The following is a 15037-nucleotide window of genomic DNA, read 5'->3' as shown; positions in this document are numbered from 1 at the left end:
TCTGATCAGGGTACTTGAGTCACTGATTCCCTCTCCTGCTAGTTGTCCCTAATTCATTCTCTCTGCCTTGTTTTGCTGTTTCACTTACTAATCTAACATTTAAAAAAAAAAAGTAACTTGCCAGGTGGTGGTGGTGAACACCTTTAATCCCAGCACTTGGGAGGCAGAAGCAGAGGCAGGCAGATTTCTGTGAGTTCAAGGCCACCTTGGTCTACAGAGCCGGTTCTAGGTCAGCCACAGCAACACAGAGAAACTATGTTTCAAAGAAAAAGAAAAAAACAAAACGAAAAATCTTATTGTCCTCTATCTCTCAGCACCAGAATTTAATCCAATAGAAGATAAAATACCATTACAAAGTATGTGCCAAGCACTATGTGTTTGATACATTGCCTCAATTTTTGTTTTAGTCCCAGTGGGCTATCCTTTGTACCTGTCAAAATGGCAAACATAAGGCAGAGAATTCAAGCTGCCTGTGGACTGAATGAGATGCACTCTGCATCCAGAGTCTATACTGCTTTTATATCTGTAAACCCGCAATTAGCATAACCTGCCTCAAAGAGGTGGATTTCATGGTTTCATGCCCCCAATACCCAAGTCCACCTGCAGTTCTTTCCTTCTGAGAAGCTCACCAGCTTCTGGTCTTAGGGCAGAAGGAAGAAGCTAAGAAAAGAAGCTCTTGACCACAGTGCTGACTAGCCTAGGGTCATAACTTAAACCTTGCCCTATGTTCTTGTTTATAGTTGAAGCACAATTATTGTCCTTTAGTCCCTCTAACAGAAGAATGAACCTTTCTTCTTTATATATTTTTCACTAGAAAAGCCATCACTGTCCCTGACTCCACCTCTCACCCATGGACACTAGTTTCTTCTCCACTCGGCTGAAATATGAATCTCCTCAAAGAGGCTTTCATTGACTACCCAATTAAATCAAGAACCTCAATGAAGGTCGGCAGTAAATATTTTCTTAAAAACTGTAAAGGATCTCAGTACTGCCTCATAACTCCATTTGCTTTCTTCCTACAATCTGTTGGGTTTTTTTTTTCTTTTGATGCTTGTTACTTATTGCAGGCTCCCCAGTATGGACTTAGTAAGGACAGAGATTCTTTGTGCCTGTTTTGTCCCCTTCTAATGCCCAGTGATAAGTTCAATGCCAGTGCTGGCAAAAATAAAACAGATACTAAAATGATACCTGATGAGTGGATATATAAAAAACAATTCCTTGACTTTATGACTGACCGCCTAAAATTTCAGGATTTTGTTTTGTTTTTGAGAAAAGTTCTCACTATACAGCCCTGGCTGGTCTGGTACTTGCTTTGTAGAGCGGGATAATCTTGAAGTTGGAGATATACCTGCCTCTGTCTCATGGAGTGATGGGATTAAAAGTGTATACCACATTTGCCAGTTGATTTTCCAGTTTTAAGGAAGATTCAATAGTAATATTCTAGCTAACTCTTGCTAAATATTATCTACATCTAGAATCATATTTTTATTGATTAAAAGTGAAATAAATCAAAAGAATGCTCACATCTTTCCCAGAAGAAACTGGGAAGAAAATAGAATAATTTGCAAATCGAATACTACATAAATATAATAAAAATTTAAAAATCATAAAATGTTCTATTTTAATACAGAACATTTTTTCTCCTAACAAAACCAAGTAATTTTATTTGAGTTTTAACAAATCTCTTATAAAATAACAATTCCTAACACAATCAATATAAGCAATCATCACTTAAAATCATACCCTTCTGATTATAATGGCACAGCAGGAACCAGCTAGCCCTCCCACTATAAACTACCATCAAATTGTATTAAGGCAACAGTTTCCACCAAAGCTTTGTAAAATGAGCAGCACATAATTAACTAACTCATTAAGTCTACTCTATAATGGCCTACAAACAGTTTAAAAACAACATCTCAATTGGTGTACAGTAATAGCTTCCTAAGCAGAGCATAGTGACATTGCTGAATTGTGGGGAAGTGGCAAAAGGGAGGCGGCTGGTGCACCAAGATTAGAAAGCAAATGAAATGAGGAGCTGGGTTCTGCTGTAGGTAAAGCACAGAAGTCACCTGAGAGAAAATATCCCAGGTTTACTAGAGCAATTATGACAGGTTTGATAGCAGGACAAAAACACAAGCAAACTGAAGAATACCTTGCAAATTTCCTGAGCATGCATGCAGCTGATACACCTTAGAGTACAAACTATAAACAAACAAACAGAACAGTGGTTGTCAACCTTCCTTATGCTGTGACCCTTTAATATAGTTAGCCATGCTGTGGTGACCCCTGACCACACAATTATGCTCCTTACTACTTCATAACTATAATTTCTGTTAGTTACAAATTGTAACGTAAATATCTGATATGTGGCCCCTGTGAAAGGGTCATCCAACCCCCAAAGGGTCGCAACCCACAGTTTGAGAAAGGCCTGTTCTACTACTACTTAACAAAACCTAACAGCAAATCTAACCATCAGAAGGGAGCAGTTTAGCTAGAGGTTGAGCTGAGCCCTACTCAGGAAAAAGGGCTTGATAGCAACAATACTTGCTCTTTCCACACACCTACTCTGACAAAAGTTTAAAACAGTCTGCACAAATTAATGATGACCAACCAGTAAGCCACTGAACAGATCATAGGAATGAAAACCAACATTCTTCAAAGAAATTAACTCAAACCTCAAAAACTCTACCCCATGTCCATAAAATCTAGCCAACAACTTAAAACTCAGGAAGAGATAAAAAGGAAAGCATGCCTTGTTATCAAGAAAAAAGCAGGGGCTGAAGAGATGGCTCAGAGATTAAGAGCACTGCCTGCTCTTCCAAAGGTCCTGAGTTCAATTCCCAGCAACCACATGGTGGCTCACAACCCTCTGTAATGGGGTCTGGTGCCCTCTTCTGGCCTGCAGGCATACACACAGACAGAATATTGTATACATAATAAATAAATAAATAAATAAATATTAAAAAGAAAAAGAAAAAAGCAGCCAAAAGAAATGACTCCCAAAGGTGTTAGGTTAGGTTTAAGGTTTTTTTTTAAATAAATTAATCAAAAACAGCTCTCAGAAATATGCTTAAATAAAAAATGCATGTAATAGAAATATAAAAATAAATTAGAAATTCTATCACTGAAAAATAAATACAGTAACAAATGAAAACTCAGAAGGTTTTAACAAACATTGATTTATAAATGAGAAATTCCAGCCAGGCACATACTTTTAATCCCAACACTTGAGAAGTAGAGGCAGGTAGATCCTTTGAGTTCAAGGCCAGTCTGGTCTACAGAGTTCCAGGAAAGCCAAGGCTACACAGAGAAACCATGTCTCAAAATATTGAAGAGAGAGTGAGATAAATTCAGTGCTTCTGAATACAAGTAAATTTGAAAAATAAAGACAAAATGAGTAAATTAAAGAGATTGGACTCAGTGGCATCCAAGGTAATTTTAAGCTGTCTAAAATATATGTAAAAATATAAAGGACTAAATATACTCATTAATGAATTGTCAAAAAATTAAAAAGCAAGTATAAACTTATATGGTTTAGATATAAATCAGATAGGCTGAAGATTAAAGTAAAGGCAAGTTAATTTGTCCTGGAAAACAGCAAGGATAAAGTTATAATAGAAATGTAAATAGCTGCTATGTGACAATGGTTTTACCCTGTGAAGATTTGTTTCTTGTGCTTGTTTAATAAAATGCTGATTGGCCAGTAGCCAGGCAGGAAGTATAGGAGGGGCAACCAGGCAAGAAGTAGAGGCAGGGCAATGAGAACAAGAGAATTCTGGGAGGAGGAAAGAGTCAGTCTGCAGTCATCACCCAGATGCAGAGCAAGATATAACTGCCTTGCCAAAAAAGGTACCAAGCCATGTGGCTAACACAGACAAGAATTATGGGCTAATATAAGTTATGAGTTAATAAGAAGACTGAGCTAATAGGCCAATCAGTTTATAATTAATGTAGACCTCTGTGCATTTCTTTGGGACTGAATGGCTGCAGGACCAGGCGGGACAAAAATCTCGGTCAACAAATAGTGAAGCAGATTTACAGCAAAGACAGTCTTTTATCTGAATAAAAGAGATAATACATCAAGACATAAGAGAGCCAGGAGTATTAGTACACACCTTTAAACCCCAGCACTCTAGAGGCAGAGTGGTCTTTATGAGTTGCAGGCCAACCTGCACTACATACATATTGAGCCCCCCACACTAATAGGGGAAGAGGGACATAATTCAAAATGTATGCATATTAAATATATGAACTTGAAAAATTCATGAAGCAAAAACTAACAGAACTAGAGAAAGAAAACTACAAATCTATTTTCAGCTGAAAGATTTAATACTCCATGTCAGTAATTTGATAGAATATATAAAACATTACTATATCATTTCTCCTTTTAAAATGTTTTGAAATTTGAAGTATTCTGAAATGCTGTAACTGTACATAAAAAAATTTAACTGCAATGAGCCAACCATGTGATAACAATTACTGTAGCTTATATCCATCTTCTGTATCATGTTCTTAGGCTGTAATAATAATTCTTTACAAGATCTGCAGAGTGATATAAAATTTATAGAACACTGAAAATAAATGCACCAGAAAGAAATATGGAAACAAAGGGCAGAATTCAGGATTAAAGAATGACAGCTGTAAAGCTAGAAACACTACCACGGTGGACGTTGCTTTCTAACCGGCTTGTGTTCAATCACCAGATTATCTCGAAGTAAATAGACATAAAAAACTATGAAAAAAATTTTAGAAGTTGCTAAGGCACTCCCTGCTACGCATATTTACGCCATTTTTCAAGCCTTCATTTACTCTAAAAACAAACTGAATTTTGAATGTTCTCTAACTTCATTAGAGAAAGCAACACAAAGAATCAATTAACTTGCTATTTTTTTTATTATTTATACTTAAGACCACGACATACACAATTCTGAGAATTTTGCTGTCTAGTGGAGCTAAGAACAGAGGCTAAAAGGGATCTATTAACTGGTGGAAAGTGGATAACCGTTCATCTGAATAAAAAGGCTACACTATAGATGACTTCTGAGGTCATCTTTGGTTGGTGCAAGTTACTCTCCAGTTTACTAAAACCCTGCACGCTTTGGTGGTCTTACACATGTGCTGCCTGCATCTTTCAACAGAAACATGACTTTACTATGAAGTGTCCAAAGGTTGGCACAATGCTGAACTGTTCACTTCAACAAATTCAATACATTGCTATCTCTATCCATGCAGTATTACAAGACTTGGAATGAACACATTAAAAATATTTTGACTCTCAGGCTGAATTTCATTTAAATTCTTGACTAGGACGATTGCTGGCTCACAGTACAGGATGGGGACCAGTAGCTTCTCATCTCTGACATAACTCACAGACATTAGTCTTATTCATGCCGAATGTCTACACCATACCTTTTAAATTCATTAGCAGTGATGTGACAAAGGAGCACATTAAAGTGCTGCTACTTTAGGAAAGATGGTTTCCACTTATCTTCCTTTGAGGATGTCTCTGAGTTATTCTATCATAATTTCCCTCAGCATCTCTGTAGATTCCCCTTTATTCTCCAGCTCCTTTTCTATTCAATATAGATGGACAGATACACAAACAGTCAGACATAGTAGCTATTCATTATCATGCTGAACAGAGTAATGTTTAAAAACATGGGTTCATATTAATCAAACCTGGGCAAAGAGAGAGATATTTATGAGCTAGATGGCCAATTTACTAAATTCCTCTAAATTTCACAACAAAGACAAAATGAGAGATAATGACTATAAATTTAGCATACAGAATACAGTCAATAACAACATTAGTTAACTTTACCACGGACAAATGAAATAAGGCTAAACAGTTCTATTTGTTACAGAAAAGACTGTTAAATTCCTCACTTTTAATCTTAAAAATACACGAGTATAAAACACCATCCAACTGAGTGTATATGTATGGAGGAGGAACAAACACACAAACACACACACACACTAAAGAAAAAGGATGGGAGGGCTGAAACTAGCCATGGTTATACCCTAGCTGATGAAGTTTAAGAAATATATCTTAACTTAAAAGATAAAAGAAAAGAAGGGTCTTTTCTCCCCCTTATATGTTCTATAGTTAAGATGTATTTCTTTTTAAGACAAACAGAGTTAAACAGGTGAGGTGCTGCTAAACGAAGCCAGACAGCATGCTTAGGATATTCTTGGAACCCTGTGAACAATTCTGAAAATCACTATACCTAGGGCACGTCAGTTGATGCTATCAAATTTATTTTTATTTTATTTTTATAAAATAAAATCATGTTTTATAAGAAAATCCATTGTGTATATTAGACTAGCCTGATATTAATGAAGCCTTCACTAAAGTGCAAGTAAAACAATGTCCTCATGCTTTGTGTTATAGCAGACAAGACTGAATAGCAGATACAAGAATTATGAAAACATCAGAGGCAGAGAGATAAATTTTGCAGCTCAGAAATAACCTTATGAAGAGTAAAAGTCCAACGTTATATTTAAATGTCCTCATGCTTTGTGTTATAGCAGACAAGACTGAATAGCAGATACAAGAATTATGAAAACATCAGAGGCAGAGAGATAAATTTTGCAGCTCAGAAATAACCTTATGAAGAGTAAAGGTCCAACGTTATATTTTAAAAAAAATCAAGAATCTGAGTTTACATGAAGAGTATTAGAAAATCACACACACGCACATACATGCTGTGGAATATTATGTTAAGGTGTATCACATTTGTTTACGCTGTGGAATATTTGTTTAATGATGCAAAGATGTGTTCCATTCTTTTATGCTGCATTTAACTCTGTGAAGTTGTGTTACTTTGCCTGTCTAAAACATCTGATTGGTCTAATAAAAGAACTGAACTGAACAGTCAATAGCTTGGGAGGCAGGGGCAGGCGGATCTTTGTAAGTTCGAGACCAGCCTGGTCTACAAGAGCTAGTTCCAGGACAGGCTCCAAAACCACAGAGAAACCCTGTCTCGAAGAACCAAAAAAAAAAAAAAAAAGCAAAGCAGGAGAAAGGATAGGTGGGGCTGGAGGCAGAAAGAATAAATAGAAGAAGAATGAATAGAAATAAGAGAAAGGAGGCAAAAGGTAGATGAGATAAATTAAGCTTGCTAGAAATTAGCCAAGTTAAGGCCGGATATTCATTAAAAAGAATAAGCCTCCATGTGTATTTATTTGGGAGCTGGGTGGCAGGACCCCAAAAGAGCAAAAAGTAAAAAAGCAACCAATAACACATACACATGCATACAATGCAATAATGAGCAGCCAATGGCTATATGGGAAGGGTTGTTCTCTTCTCTATGCTTCTCTAAGGATATTCTACATACGCTGTGTACTTTACTAAAGAAGGTAATATCCCCAGGTATGAATGAATCTTTTCAGATGAATAGCTATCTTACAATTACTGGCAAGAAGGCCAAAATACTTGAAAGACACCGTTCTTTAAAACACACACACATAAGGAATCAAAATATCAACATAACAACTACAACCATAATATGATAAATAAAGCAACATTAATTAAAGCCACAGAGAAGAAATTCCACCCTTATAGAAGGTTAAAACAAAAGAAATGGTAACTACCTAAGTTCTCTTTTAAAGTGAGCACTGAGACACAGAGTCAAACTACAGGATGAAAAGGCATACAGGAAACAGAGCATGCTCTGAGCATCTGGCCTAGAATGAACCTGAGAAAGGAGGCATTTAAAGGTGCTTCTTTTTAATTATCTATGTATAAAGAAGCACTGAAGTGATTGCAGTACCTCCAGAGCCAGCAGAGAGCATCAGGTCTCCTGGAGCTGGAGTGACAGATGCTTGTGAGTCAAGGGGCATCCCCAGCTTCACACTCCACACTCTCACCTGCTAAGCATCTCTCCAGCCCCATGAATGCTGGCATTTCAAGAGATCCTAGCAGGCCAGAATAAAGGAGTCATACTAATTTAGTCAACTAAGCAGTAAGGGGTCCATTTAGAGGTATCTGCATTAGTTACATCAGATCTAGAACTGTCTTTCCTCAACATAGGGACAGGCAGAAAAACCAACTTGTAAGATATATATATCTTACTTCAATGTGCCCAAACCAGGAGTGGGAATAGACATGGTACCTAAAAATATAAGGGTATAAAAGTATGAGGAAATGTCTGCCAAATAGTACTATCAGTCCAGCTGAGCATACACAGAAGAATATGCAGACCATTTAATAAGCATGGTCTCGATAGTCTCTCCATGAGCATTTCACAACTTGAGATCATTACTCCAGTGAAACACCGAGCAAAAGTGGAATAGAGAGAGCAGGTATTCATATATGACTGAGTAATGGGAAAGTAGCTTTGAAAAGCAATGAATACCAAAAAAAGAAAAGTGTAGACTAAAGTAGTATGAAGGCAGAAACTAAGATTTTCTTTAAAAAAAATAAACATAAGGGAGAAAGGAAAAGAGACATTAATTGTGACTCTATGTCTTAAGGGAAACAAGTGCCCTTTTAACTGTTGAACCATCTCTTCAGTCACTATTTTAATTATTATTACTGTGCGATGTTTTTGGGGTGGGGGGAGGGTGCCAGAGCACATATGTGTAGCACGAATAATAAAAACCCAGAGACAGATATTAGGGTTCAATTTGAAGACCAGAAAAGCAAAGCAGCCAAGCCACAAGAGAAGTCTTACCTCTACCAAGGCTGGGTGACCGCAGACTAAGCAGACTAAGCCTCTTTCTCCTCCCATTTTACATTCCCTCTAGCGCTGGGATTAGGGGTGAGGTACCACCACCTGGATTTGTTTCTGCATTGATCTTGTGTAGCCCAGGGTGGCTTTGAACTCACAGATATTCAGCTGCCTCTGTCTCACAAATCCTGGGATTAAAGGTGTGTGCCACCACTGCCTGACCTCTAGTGGCTTAGCTTTTTCCTTCTGATCTTTAGGCAAGCTTTATTTATTAAAACATAAACAAAATATCACTATATACATGCAGAGATAAGAAGGCAACTTCTTATAAGTTAAGAAGCCTCTCTGCTTCCATTTTTATACAAGTTCAAAGGATTGAATTTAGGTTACCAGCTTTATCTACTGAGCTATCTTGCAAGCCAGGCTTTTGTTTTTGTTTTGGCTTTTGTTTTTTCAAGACAGGGTTTCTCCTTGTAGCCCTTGCTGTCCTGGACTCACTCTGTAAACTATGCTAGCCTCGAACTCAAAAACCTACCTACCTCTGCCTCCCAAGTGCTGAGATTAAGGATGTGTGCTGCCACCAACACTACCGGGCTGCCAGGAAAGATTTTAACTGATACTTTTGCAAGTGTCAAATAATCTCAAATGTTTTTAATCATCGAAATAAAGAATACCAATAAGCTGGTTCCCAAACTTCACACGAACTGATATGAAATTTCTGTTGTTTTTCAGGAAGCCTTGTATTGCCATGGTGGCCCCACAAAAATAATATACACATAAAAAAATAATAATATACATATGCACATCTAAAACTCAGATAAGATCTAATTATTCAAAAGTAAAACCCACTTAAATATCTGACAAGAAACCTGGCAATAGTTCCACTACGCAGAACCAGAACCACACTAAGAGACATGTATGTGCAATCCAATATAGTACTTACAAAAATATTCTAAAGTTAAGTTATTACTAATGCTACTCCAAGATGAGAGAGCTTTAGCCTGGGTGACAGGAAACCAATGTCCTGTAGGCTAGAAACAGAAGTAGTCAACACCGACTCTTCTCCCACAGTACCAGAAATTAATTACACACAAAAATTTCTATTGAAGTTTTACTACTAAGGTCAAAGGCCCTAGTGAGGAAGCTACTGCTTTTTGTTGTTCTTTATTCTTTTTTACTATAATTTTTAAGTTTTTATGTGTATGGGTGGTTTGCCTGCATGTATGTCTGTGCACCACATGTATGCAGTGCCCGCAGAGTCCAGAAGAGAGTGTCAGATACCAGGAACTAGAGTTATGAACAGTGTGCACCACCATTTAAGTGTTGCGGATCAAACCTGTATCCTCTGCAAGAGCAGCCAATGCTCTTAACTACTCAGCTATTTCTCCAGCCTCCCCTCCCCAAACCCCGATTTTTTAATTTTACATATATCAGTATTTTGCCTGCCTACATGTATGTATGTATGTGAATCATATGTATGCAATTCCTGTAGAGGTGAAGAGGGCATTGGATCCCCTGGAACTCAAATTACAGACAGTTACTCGAGACCTCATGCAATGCTGGAAACTGAACCTGAGTCCTATGGAAGAGCAGCAAGTAATCGTAACTGTTGAGCCATCTCTCCAGCCCTATACTGCTATTGACTCCAGAAACAATGCTCTTATATGCTATGGCATATCAGTGATATAACACAATTACCCTTAGAATGGAACTATTTATATAAATTAGTTGACACTGTCCTCTGTGGTAACCTAAGCCCTACTTTCAACTTAACCAGAAAAAGATTTCATATGGAAAGAAAAATCTGTGCTATTATGAAGCTTCCTTCAATTAACTTGCAAAAACAAAACACATTACAAAGATGTGTTAAATTGGAATATTCTCCCCCTATACCCACCATACTAATTTACTACATACAAATTAATCTTCAAAATAGAAGAAAGAAACACATGGATGTTTCCTTTACAATCTTACTTCTTTTTAGGAATCTGTCTAAGGTAATAAAGGCAAAGCCAAAGTAAATAAGATACAAACTCTTGAGTCAGGCACCAGATTCATAGAATGTCGTTTTCATTTTTAAAAACAAATGATTTTGGTTAACAGCAACAACAAAAATAAAATCTTATACCTACATATATTTCTCCCATTCCTTTGACACACTTCATCATAATAACATTAGTAGGAACATGGTGTAGGAGGTCCTTCTATGTGTTGTTTTCATTGGTTGAATAAAGAAACTGCCTTGGCCTTTTGATAGGGTAGAACTTAGGCGGAGTAGACAGAACGGAATGCTGGGAGGAAGAAGGGCAGAGCAGAGATGCCATGGATCTCCTGCCTGGGACGGACACCAGTTAGAATCTTGCTGGTAAGCCACAGTCATGTGGCAATGCACAGATTGATGGGAATGGGTTGAACTGGGAAGTAGAAGGTTGGACAATGGGAGGTTGGAGCTGATGGGCCAGGCAGTGTTTAAATGAATACAGTTTCTGTGTGATTATTTCGGGGTTAAGCTAGCTGCGTGGCTGGGACAAAAAGCAGGCCCTCTTTCCTCCCTAAATAACTACTCTAACATTAAAACATGGAAAGCTGGGTCAAGACACGGTGGCATGTGCATTTAATCCCAGTACTCAGGAGTCAGAGGCATGCAGATCTCTGAGCTGGGAGGTCAACCTGGTCTACACAGAAAGATCTTGTCTTAAAACAAAACAAAGAATGACCAGTTTGACTAATAAATGTGCCTCAGCTAATACAGGTGCACTTGCCTAGCTTATGCATAGCCTTGGGCTAGATCCCAACACAATGTAAAACAGAGCATGAAGATGCATGCCTCTAAGTACAGAACTTGGAAAGCAGAAGATCAAAAGTTCAAGGTCATCAGCAACCACATACCGAATTCTAGGCCAGCCTAGAATGTAAGAGATCCTATCTAAAAAATACAAAACCAAAAAGCAAACAACTAAAAGAAAAACAAGGATAAGTCAAGATCTATTCAAAATCCAAGTCCAAATTCTAGTATCTCTTCAATAAGTAGAATAAATTTTAAGTATGCAAAAAAACAATATTTTTGTATAAAATGTGATTTAGCTCTATATATAAAATAAGCAATAAAATTAAAAAAAAAAAAACAGCCCTTAGGAAGTACTCTAGGCAGCCTGACTTAGTAATTCACTTAATCCACAGTAATTCCACAGTAACCCTCATAAAATAGGTGCTCCTGTCTCTGTTCTTCAGGTCAGAACTTAGAGAAGAACTTACACTTAAAGTGATCACTGTTTCTCATTGCCATCAAGAGGATAAAACACTGAAGGTTCAAAGAACAGAACTAGAATCTAAGAACAAACACTGGACCTCATGCTTAAGAATTCAAAACAGAATAACCATTATAATGCCTCGTTTAATATAAATACACAATTTAATGTTAAGAGTTATAATATTTACACTTTTACCTCCAGAAATAGTTTCTTCATTGTGATATATGTGTATATATAAGATATATACATATCATACATACATATGTATATACACACACATGCATATATATCATACTCACTGTATGGCCGAGCTGGCCTTGAAATAAGAGATTGGTCTGCCTCAATATCCTAAATGCTGGGTGGGATTAAAGACATTTGCCATCATGACCTTTCTTAATAATTATTACAGCTTTCATACAGTATAATGCCAGAGTATAATATAGTATAGTACTAATTTATAGGCAGATCACATGTGAAACCAAACTGGCATTATTCCAAATCACTGTGTTTTAAAGGTGTAATACTGTTAGTTACAGGCTACCTCTTTTGAAAGATGGGAGCACTGAGGCTCAGAAGGATAGAATGACTTCATCAAAGACATAAAACTAATTCCTCAGCTGGGCATGGTGGTGCATGCCTTTAATCCCAGCACTCGAGAAGCAGAGGCAGGCAGATCTCTGTGAGTTTGAGGCCAGCCTGGTCTACAGAGTTGAGTTCCAGGATAGCCAAAGATACACAGAGAAATCTTGTCTCAAAACAAACAAACAAACAAAAACAAAACAAAAAAGGTAATAAGAACCAAACAAATCCTTACCAACTGAACTTCACCAAAAGCACCTCTGCCAATAACTTTTACAACATCATAATCTTCTGCTTTCATCTGTAACCCTCTGATTTTTTTCACAATTTTCTCATCTATAATAGAAAGATCACCATATTTTAAAGCAATCATTAGAAATATTCAAAAATAGTCAAATATTTGTAAACATTTTTTACTTCTAGATTCTAGAATTTTCAGCTGATTCTGTTAGTCTTTAAAGGATCCTATTTTAAAACTTTAAAATGTGGGAATCGGTGTAGTATGGTGACAGACTGCTTAGTTAACATGTGAGGTCCTAGGTTCTATCCCCAGAATCAAAATAAACACTCTAAGAAGCATGCTATCTCTGCATCAAGGAACCAAAGCTCTGTGATTTGTTGGCACATGTCCATGAAGATCACTAACTGCTAAAGCTGTTCTGCTTCTCACCCCCCTGTATGCAAGAGACATCAAGGACCCAGGCAATCTTGATTCTTTATCAATCATGGCAGAAAGCAATCACAAAGTCAGGCATGTCACCCAGGACCAGGAGGCTAAACATAAGGACTATACATTTCAGGGCAGCCTCAGTGATATTACTAGATGTTATCTCAAAAGAGAAAAGGAAGGAATAAAATTACTTGTAATTCCAAATTTAGTAATGATGCTTTAAAAGGCAGCAATCATATTTCAAAAATATCAACTACTACAGTCAATATTAAATTGAAAAATACCCTAGTACTGACCATTCCAAAAGAAAGGATTTAGCTGCGAGAATAAAGAGGATGCATTAATCATTCTGAAACTACCCCCCCATTAGACATTTTTAGAATTTTAAATTTTCTGCATTATATATTTAAGAGTGTGGGTCTGTATGAGTGTGGTGCCCACAGAAACCAGATGAGGAGGCATCAGATTCCCCGGGAGTTAGTAACATGTGGTTGTAAGCTGCCTGACCTGGGTGCTGGAATCTGAACTCAAGTCCTTAATAGCCAGGCCATCTCCAGGACCCTTGGATTAACTTTTTCCTTTTTCGGAGACTGCCTTGCTTTGTAGTCTAGGCTAGCCTTAAATGCGCAATAGTCCTCCTGCCTCAGCCTCCTGGATTGCTACATACAAGCATAATACACCATACCCAACTCACCTTGAGAATATATTTTAAGAATTTACTAATTTCAACATAATACTAACAAACATTAAGGATAACCATATATATGATACTAACTGCTATTACGTCATTTTTCTTTAACAAGACTTAATAATATACATAAATTACTGAAACAAAGCTTATCAAAGTCTTCTGGGTAAATAAAAGCAATGTCATAGAATTACAATAATTTAAAATTTTGCTTAAATCAAGCATAAACAAGAGTTATAGGGTCTTAACAATTTCTATAAATCTAATCTTTTAAATTTTATTTAATTTACATATTGTAACTTAGTTTAGCAAAGTTACTTTGAAAATACAAAATATTTTTAAATGAAACAAAAAGCACACTTAATACAAGCAAGTTCAATAAGCTAAGAAGAATGACCCCATAGGCTCATATATTCGAATGTTTAGTCACTAGAGAGTGGCATTATTTCCAAGGATTAGAAGGATTAGGAGGTGTGGTCTTATTGGAAGAAACACGTCACTGGAGCTAGGCTTTGGGTTTCAAGTCCATGCTGGGCCCAATGTCCTTCTTTTGACCTGCAGATCAGGATGCAACTCTCAGCTACTGCTCCAGCAAAATGTGTATCACCTGGCTTCCTGCCATAACGGACTAAATCTCTGAAACTGTAATCAACAGATCATGGTATCTCTTCACAGTAATAGAGTGGTGACTAGGTCATAGGTTAACAAAGTTAAGAGATATAAGTACCAAAACACATCTCATTTAAAGCTCAGCTATGTGTCCAAACATTGATAGTAAAAATAAATATACTTACATCTATTTAAGAAATTATCTATATTTTTATTTTTTCTCAAAGCAGGAAAATCCAAGTCAAGAACCAAGGAATTTAAGCCATCCTGTTAAAAAATAAAAAGTAAAAAGCAAGTTTTTATAATTCTGAAGCATTCAAAAATCTTTAAATATTATATAAGCTATTCCCATTGAGTAAATACGAACCCACATTGATATATTGTACTGACTCCCCATTCCCAACAGCTTGAACAAGTTTTCTAACCTGAGAATGTTAGCTGAGAAGCTGGGAATACACACAAAATCAGAGTTTGATACTCAGTAAAGCAAAGAAAGATAAATGTAGCTTATAAATTTTTGCTCATTTAAAATAATTTTGTTTATTGCACATGGAAGGAGGGGAGGGAA

At 36.8% G+C, this 15037-nt stretch overlaps 1 protein-coding gene across 1 annotated transcript in view; it reads right to left on the bottom strand.

Moving 5' to 3' along the window:
* Rock2 (Rho associated coiled-coil containing protein kinase 2) overlaps positions 1 to 15037 on the bottom strand; it is a 107082-nt gene that overhangs the window by 54604 nt on the left and 37441 nt on the right. The window contains exons 2-3 of the mRNA XM_075984048.1: positions 14655 to 14736; positions 12738 to 12838 (exon numbers count right to left, since the gene is read on the bottom strand). Coding sequence (XP_075840163.1) covers positions 12738 to 12838; positions 14655 to 14736 — 183 coding nt within the window. The remainder of the gene's footprint in view (positions 1 to 12737; positions 12839 to 14654; positions 14737 to 15037) is intronic.

Source organism: Microtus pennsylvanicus, chromosome 8 (assembly GCF_037038515.1).
Source record: "Microtus pennsylvanicus isolate mMicPen1 chromosome 8, mMicPen1.hap1, whole genome shotgun sequence".
NCBI classification, from domain to species: Eukaryota; Metazoa; Chordata; class Mammalia; order Rodentia; family Cricetidae; genus Microtus; species Microtus pennsylvanicus.
The sequence above is the reverse complement of the archived record's forward strand: the minus strand, read 5'-3'. Positions and strand labels throughout refer to the sequence as shown.